At 45.0% G+C, this 8,963-nt stretch overlaps 1 gene segment (V, D, J or C); it reads left to right on the top strand.

The window, feature by feature from the left end:
• Positions 1-1,022: 1,022 nt before the first annotated feature.
• Positions 1,023-4,097, top strand: LOC136626700 (T cell receptor alpha variable 12-3-like). The segment is given in 2 exon segments: positions 1,023-1,134; positions 3,775-4,097. Coding segments are annotated over 2 exon segments (435 nt in total).
• The last annotated feature ends 4,866 nt before the right edge of the window (positions 4,098-8,963 follow it).

Raw genomic sequence — 8,963 nt, 5'->3', positions numbered from 1 at the left:
GTATTCTTAGTGTCTTCTGCTAAGGCAGAGATCTCAGTGACCTGTGAGCACGATGACAGCAGCAAGTACACAAAAAGTTGGTACCGACAAGAAAAGAGTAAAGGGCTCGTCCTTATGGGATATACAACCTACACGGAAAAAGCATCGATGGAGTCCGGCTTCACTGATGGAAGGATAGAAATCAAGGCCAATACCAGCCAGAAAAACATCCTAACCATCCGCAATATCTCTGCCACAGACAATGCAGTGTATTATTGTGCAAGCAGTGAGCACAGTGAGACAGTCATATAGGACGAGGGTAAAAAAGCTGAGACACTGCGACGCCTCCCTGCTGAGAAAAAACCCTATAAACTACAGCTGTGCCTCTCATCTATAGTACTGGTGATACAATCAGCTCGTCAGTAATTAGATCAACCACAAACATCCACAGGCACACAGCTGCAGGGCAGATACTTCTATTCAAGGCTTAGAGCTTCTAGTCATCCTGATAACGTACACTAGATGGCGCTGTGTGCATTATCCTTCAGATTAAAACTGCTGCAGAACTTATTTTAGAAGAATTCTAATGAATTTCAAGCTGTTGTATGTCCTGAAGTTGTGTCAGATGTGGTTTGTATCTCTGTCCAAGGTGGAACTACAATCTGACGATTAACATTGTAGCTGCAGGATGTTCCAGGTCCTTCAGCTCCTCTGGAGTCTATACTGTAAGACAGATTATGTATGTATGTATATAACTGAGTTATAAACTGACTAACATGCATATTCTATATAAGGATGTGATTCGCTATTTAGACGAAATCCACAATGTCTTCTCCCCAATAGTCCGCTTGGCTGGAAATGTTATTAACCCTTTCCAATGCACTGTCTGACGCCTGAAGACATTCTGATTGAAGGCTGTCCAGCTCCGATGTCGGAAGACAGGATGGTATTACTGTAGATTACTGGCCGATCTGTTGTCGGGGGCCTCCAGCATGTCCCATTCTGCAGTACTGGTTCTAGCCAGCAGATGGCGCCATTGTATAATGGCAGAAAGAGAAAGCCCCCTAGGAAACCCTGAATCCAAAATTGGATTGCAAAGGGTTAAATCCCCAACAGTTGTATCAGCTATTTCCATGGATGAAGTCTCCATGATATGTGAGAACGATGATACAAGCAAGATCAGAAAAAGCTGCTTCCGAATTACCAAGGTGGTTACTATTTAAAACAGTATTTTTTTCTAACGCTACGTCATAGCTCAAGGCTCGTGGGCCCCGATACAAAAGTTCCTTCTTGAGCTCTCTCTGTTAATACGCCACATGGCTGCCAGCCGTGGCCCAGATAGTACTTTCCACTACATCATTGAGTCTCTAAAAAGGCCCATGGGTGCAGCTCTAGTAACTAGAGACATTGCTAAAAAGATTCTTAAAAGATATGGGGTGCATGACTGAACACGCATGCACTGCCCCCCTTAAAAAAATCCATATAATAGAAACAACATATCTGATAGAGTGCTTTAATAACATGATAGGCTTAGAAGCAGCGGTACGGCTCTAATGTATGATAGTATATATCTAAATGATACAGTTACCATATAATAGATATCCGTTCTTCAGAGTGATTACAGTGTAGTTACCTTCAGTGATAGCAATTATGGGGCAGCACCCCCAATGTAGTAGTGCCTATCTGTGCCCCCTCTGTGCCTCCATAAAGTATCAGTACTCCTTTATGTTCTCATGAAGATATAGTACCCCATTGTCTTGTTAATTCACAAAAAGTTATAGTGCCTATGTGTGACCCCACAAAGTTATACTGCCCTCACTATGTTCCCACAACTCCTCTATGTCCCCCCAAAGTTATACTGCCCTCACTATGTTCCCACAACTCCTCTATGTCCCCATAAAGTTATAGTCCCCCCCAAAATAATAGTGTCTGTCTGTGCCAGTACAAAGTTATACTGCCTCCTCTGTGCCCCAACAAAGTTGTAGTGTCCCCCAAAGTCATAGAGCTTCCTTTGGGCCCTATCTGTGCCCCTCACAGATATTGTGTCCCCGCAATGCTTTTGTACCCAGTCTGTACCCACACACTTATTGAGTCTCCCTCTGAGCCCCCACAAGTCTATAGTGTCGCCTCAAAGTAATCCTCCTCTCTTGCCACAACTCGACTCAGGACAGCAAGCAGAACAGATTTGGTCAGGGATGGAGTCAGGCTGCTCAGGAACCAGTGAATGAGGGAGATCATCCTGCTTGCTGAGTTGAATTGCATCTCTATGGAGTTGAGTTATGGCGTGGGAGTATGGGAGCCCAGTGATGGCATCCCTGCTGCCTCAGTAACAATGGCAGCCTTGGAACCCCTGATTTCATGGCTGTGTCACAACTGCAACTGCTGTGACCCCTATAGCTAAGCCACAGCTACAAGATCATTTCCCAATATGTGGCAAGATTGCATATGCTATTTGCTATCACTTTTTCTGTGTTCATCATCAATGCCCAGTAATGCCCTTTGCATGGGCTAATAAAAGGGCATGCGGGGGACCATGTTATTCTTTCTGGCTGAAAATGTCAGAAATGGATGGAAATCTGCTGAAAATTCAGTTTTGGGGGATTTAGACATAACGCAGGATTGCACCTTGGGATCTTAAGCTAAAAGTGATGTAAATGCCCCTTAGAGGAGCATGCATGGCCTTATAATTCTCCACACTAGGTGCTCTCCCTAAGCAGAAACCATACGCATCCTGACCCACATCATAGGCCTAGCACTAGCCAAGCCAACAACCTACTCTACAATGATGGGGGCAAAACCTCCGAAACAGCTGTCTATACATGGTTATGTTTTCCTATTGGGGAAGACTGTGGTTTTGGCTTATATTCCCAGTCACTGGTACAAGGTCTGACATTGACTTGCAGGAATGCTGCCCTACAATTGGTGGCGCTACAGAGACATTATTCCATCTTCCAATTTGCATAAATTTCCCAGGCCTCCTCACTAGATTCTTGCTCTCCCTAAGGAGAAGCTATACCCTTCCTGCTCCTTAAGAGGAGTGGAGAAAGGAAAATGACAACTGTGAACAAGAAACATCTCTACTATGTTTTAGGCCCATTTATAATTCACTAACAGCGTGTGGCCCTTTCTATGAAAAATATACTGTACTACTGCCCCCTATGGACAGGAATGCTTCTTATACAAAACAACAGCACTGTTCATGCATAAAAACAAACCATTTAGTTCTATTTGGGGACAACCCCTTTAAGGATGGGCTAGGTGTGGTTTAATAAGGTTTACATCCTCCACATTTATTCTGTCTCTTATAACCTTGTTGCTTCAAGATGCTACTTTTCCTGCAGGTCCTCCTTCTCGCTCGATATCTAAAGTGTAAGTCTGATGGATATTTATGTGTTATTGCATAATATAAATGATAGATAGTCGTCCCCAAACTGCGCCTCTTCAGCTGCTGCTGAACTACAATGCCCAGCATGTCTTAACTGCCATTGCCTGGTAGTTGTAGTTTTACAAAAACTGAAAGTTGAAGATCCCTTTCATGTAGTATTCCTTGTATCTGCAGTATATTATAAGACTTGTATGAACTGGGTTAGATGTGGTATAATTTCTCAAACTTTGTAAATGTACAAATCTTACCCATAACATAAAATATGTAACAATGTATCCTGGATGGTTCCAAATAGTAAAACAATGTGCAAACGATAACATATATAACAACATACAACCTGGTATATGGATACAATGTGTATCTGGAGCCGCTATATTGATGACGTAAAATCTGATTTTTCTTTTTACCAGTCAGCTTTACTGCAGATGTCGTCCAGAATCCGACATTTATATCATCGTTTGCCATGAGCAACATCTCTGTGACTTGTGAACACGATGACAGCAGCAAATACAGAAAAAGCTGGTATCGACAAGAAAAAAGCAAAGGGCTCCTCCTCATAGGATACACAGACTCTACAAGTGAAGCAATGATGGAGTCTGAGTTCAATGATGGAAAGATGAAAATCCAGCCTGTAAGCAGCCAGAAAAGTATTCTGACCATCATGAACGTTTCTGCCAAAGACAATGCAGTGTATTATTGTGCCAGCAGCATCCACAGTGAGATACTCCTATAGACAGAGTGTTTAAAACGGAGACCCCCTCAGTTATTAATGTACGAGGACGGGTGGAGAGATCTCACTCACCGGTGACAGTTATACCGCACAGCTGTGTGAGGTCTCCTATGCTATAACAGATGTCATCCAAGTATTGTCTGATGCAACAACTGATACACTTTCATCATTCATCAAAAATGTAACTTCTGAACTATTATGCAAAGTATATGCAAATGTAGGAAAGATGAACAGTCATTAAATATCCTGCCCAGTTCTGTATTGTGATAACACTAGAGATGAGCGAGCATACTCATTAAGGCAATTTACTCGAGAGAGCATCGACTTTTTCGAGTACCTGCTGGCTCGACCCTGAAGATTTGGGGTTGCGGAGGGGTCGGGAGGGTGACAAAGAGAGAGAGATCTCTCTCACTTTCCACCCCGCTCCCCTCCACCGTCCCGCGGTGCCCCCGCCCCCCGCAGCCCCTCCCCCCCTGAATCTTCAGGGACGAAGATAAAGGCTAGGAGGTTCAGACAGAAAGGAATAACTAACCAAATCAACACTTGAGACAATTTGAGACAGGACGTCATTATCTGCTCAGCTCTCCCCAGTATGCAGGTCAGGCTTTGTTCACTTCTGCGCCGCGGCTCCGTTCGCAGATTCGGTATGAAATTCTATATAAAAACATCCTGCATGCAAGACTTTTTCATCCAGTAAAATTCTGGACAGCATGAGAGGAACTGATCGGACCTGATTAGAGTCAATGGGGCCATTTGGTTCCATCATAAAACACCACCATTTGGCTGGAGGATTCCGTTTTTCTGCTCTCAGCCGATGTGAACATTGCCCTATCTACCCATGACTGATTTATAAAAAAAAATGAATGGTCTCATCTAAGACCCACTTACATTCACAAAACCCGCTGGTATGGTCTGCTCACTTTACCAGGGTGTGTGATACAAAGCACAGATTGCGCTTGACAGAAAGAGCTTCTGTCCGCTCCTCCATGATGGTTGCAACTCTTTTTGAAAAAAAAAAAAAGCATAAAAATTCATATTTATGACTTAAATGGATGCAGAATGCAAAAACCCTTACATAGAACTGCAGTGTTGAGACTTCTATTTTCGGTCTAGTTCCAACACAGGGTCATGTGGTACATCCGTGACCGTCACGTCATCACAAGTATGTAGTTGTACTGTTCAGCTCATTTTAATATGAAAGCCAGCCCCTTCAGTGTGTTCATTGGCCATGACAGAGAAAGGGGCTGGTTTAGTTATTATGTTGAGCCAACCAGCCGGCTCTTTGCAATGATGTCACGGAAGATGGTAAAGTGACGCAGGTTCAGAATACGATGCAGCAGATGGAATTACAAAATATACAATATTTATTGGCGGACAAAGAAAAGAATATGAATAATGTTCTGATAACAGAAGCAGCTTACCTTTTACTGTTGATGTACTCTTTGCTGACTACGGCTAACTTAAAGGGGTTGTCCCGCGAAAGCAAGTGGGGTTATACACTTCTGTATGCCATATTAATGCACTTTGTAATATACATCGTGCATTAATTATGAGCCATACAGAAGTTATTCACTTACCTGCTCCGTTGCTAGCGTCCTCGTCTCCATGGTGCCGTCTAATTTCAGCGTCTAATCGCCCGATTAGACGCGCTTGCGCAGTCCGGTCTTCTCCCTGGTGAATGGGCCCGCTCGTGCCGGAGAGCTGGTCCTCGTAGCTCCGCCCCGTCACGTGTGCCGATTCCAGCCAATCAGGAGGCTGGAATCAGCAATGGACCGCACAGAGCCCACGGTGCATCGTGGGTGAAGATCCCGGCGGCCATCTTACTAAGGTAAGGAAGAAGTCGCTGCAGCGCGGGGATTCGGGTAAGCACTAAACGTTTTTTTTTTAACACATGCATTGGGTTTGTCTCGCGCCGAACGGGGGGCCTATTGAAAAAAAACAAAAAAACGTTTCGGCGCGGGACAACCCCTTTAACCCTGAGATTAGTAGATTATGTGCAATGACAAAACAGTAATACTTTGTTCTTAGTATGAAGCAGTTATAATGTCAGTAAAGCAAAATAATAACAACGCAATTAATTGCCAAAGTTGTAACACTTCGACATTCACGGATTGGTGAGGCAGGAATACAGTTTGAATAAACTTTAACAAGGCTTGACTTTCGGTTAATGCAACAACAATAGTCCAGCTGCAGCGTCCGAGGAGCAGGTCCTCAGCCAAGGAGACAGCGGGGTACAAAGATAACCTTGTCATGGGGCTCTACCATCTCCTCCCTATGGGTGGCTAGGAACCCGACCTTGTTACCTGTGGGGGAAATCACAATGAGTAACCGGTGTTACCTTAAGTCCTGTTTATCACTCGTGACGCCAGTGTTCCATCCTCTGCATCCTCTGGATCTCTCAGATGTAATAAAATAGTCCAAACACAGGGTATTTTCTGAACGAGAATCGGGAACCTCCGGTCCTATCTATTTACTTAAACTCTTGAAATTAAGGTCAATCAAACAGTCTTTGTATAGAAACTATTTGTGGTGTTGAAGCAGTGAGGATTCTCAGGGCATTTGTATAATCTACAGTCTAAGTTATCTGTTGGATCTTTCTCCGGGCAAAACTCTCTCTCCACTGTCATACACTCACTTTTTCCGTTACTAAGAAGCGGTTTCCATTTCTCCGGATACATGCGGTACCTGCGCTGTACACCCACGCGTTTCCACCATGTCCGTGCTTTCACTCTCTTTCTAGTCAGTGGCCTCATGGAGGGTCCCTAGAATGGCTGGGCCCAAACATTTAGTAGCGGACCATCACTCGGCTTCTTCCATCTCTCCACTCCTTAACTGACTCCTGACTCTTGCTCACTTGACTCCAATTAACAGACTCTCTCTGACTTCTACTCGCTCCTACTCACTACTACCGACTTCCTCCTACTGACTCTTTTAGGCTGGGTTCACACGGGGCATAAATGCCTCAGAAATCTTGCGGAATGACGGCAGCGAGACTGCATGGAAATACAGCAAGATTTATGCGGCAGAAATGCAGCTTCAAAACGTACGCCATTCGGCGCGGGTTTTGAAGCGGCATGGCTGCCTGCATTCCGCTGCGGCCATCTCTCCCCATAGAGTGGAGATATGTCCGCAGCGGAGACCATAATAAAATTGACATGCCGTGGCTTTGAATTCTGCACGGCATGTCAGTTTCAGCACGGCCTGGCTGCTATGTCTTCTCCGCAGCGTGCGGATGAGATTTTTGCACATCTCATCCACGTTGCTGCTTTATCCCGGGATAAAAATTGCCGGCGGAATTTCCATACAGAAAGTCTGCACGGAAATTCTGTTGCAATTCCGCCCTGTGTGAACCCAGCCTTACAGACATATATCTCTCTGCATCACGTGCACACATTGACGAGACATTAACCCTTCCATGCCTATAGGTGCTAATACACATATCGGATGCATTCCACAAACAAGACGATAACACGAGACAGACATAAAACAGATGAGATGCTGGAGGGGACTCCAAACTCTGGGCGACTACACAGTCCTGACTACATGAGGCCAGAATTCATCACTACTGTCTGAATAACTCATGTTTAAGTATTCGCTGAAGTCCGTAGGGTGATTCACAGCAGACCATTTACTGTTTTGTGTTTAGTTGTGTGCATACCTATGGATTCTACTGAGGTCGCCCTCACTTACGACCTGATGCCAAAAATTCCTCAATGCCCTTTTTAGGTCTCAATTCATGTGCAATGTAGCACAGCCCTGCACTCTCTTTTGCTGGCAGCAGGAAGTTCCAATTTTCTCTGCATAGTGCTCTCTGCCTTCTCCAAATACTCGTAGCCTCTCATACATGGGTTCATGCTCCCACTACCTCTTCCTCTCTCGTAGCAGCAGTCTGTCTGCAGACAGTTACACCCTTTCAGCAGCAGCACCTCTGCTCTACGCAGTAACGAGCTCTCTCCTGTGATGTAGCAGGAAATTGTCACTTTACAGTGTTGACATTAATCTACTATAAAGTTCTAGGACCTTCCACACATGTGGCCTCTTGAAAGCCAATCAGAGAACAGCATATAGGAGGCAATATCTGGGCACAGTTTTTCAAAATGTCCACTAGAGGTCATGACAACCCCATTTTCATAGCAACTTAACTCTTTAGGTAAGCCTCTTGGGGGTGAGTTCCATACCATGTGCCAGGTGCCTCTGTGTGGAAAATCTGCTTTAGGCGAACTTCACATAACAAGTGCGATATCGCCCCTTGAATCACGGCCCAATATTGCACTCACCAAAATGCAATTTGGCTGCGGATGCGAGGTGGTTTTATGTCACAGGGGTAAGTAGTGATCCTGCATCGCATTGCACCACGGGCACCTAGCCCACAGTGTGATGCTGCTGCTGACCCTATTGAAGACAATGGGTGATGCAAAGCGAAGCCAACCCGAAAGATAGGATGTGCCGTGATTTGTTTCCCGCAGTGCATCACAGTGCGATGCAGGATAAAATTGCTCACATGTATGACCGTCAGCGCTTCCTTCACCAGACACCCGGCGGCCTCTAGTGAGCGCAGCGCCGCGGGTCAGGTGATACCACTTCCGGGTCACCTGACCAGCGACGCTGTGCTCACTAGAGGCCGCCGAGTGAAGGAAGTGCTGAGAGTGCGACGACTTTGGAAGTGAGGGTATCTTCTGAAACAAGCTGATTTCTAGTCTGATAGTGGGGATTTTGACTCTGTGTCTTTTACGGAAACGCTGTGGATTTTGCTGTGGAATATGTGTTATCGTACCCTTTAACCCTTTCCAATCCACTGTTTGACCTCTGAAGACATTAACCACTTCCAATCCAATCTGTATCCTGGTTTTCCTAGGGGGCTTACTCTTT

This window comes from Eleutherodactylus coqui, chromosome 4 (assembly GCF_035609145.1).
Source record: "Eleutherodactylus coqui strain aEleCoq1 chromosome 4, aEleCoq1.hap1, whole genome shotgun sequence".
NCBI lineage: Eukaryota > Metazoa > Chordata > Amphibia > Anura > Eleutherodactylidae > Eleutherodactylus > Eleutherodactylus coqui.
The sequence above is the reverse complement of the archived record's forward strand: the minus strand, read 5'-3'. Positions and strand labels throughout refer to the sequence as shown.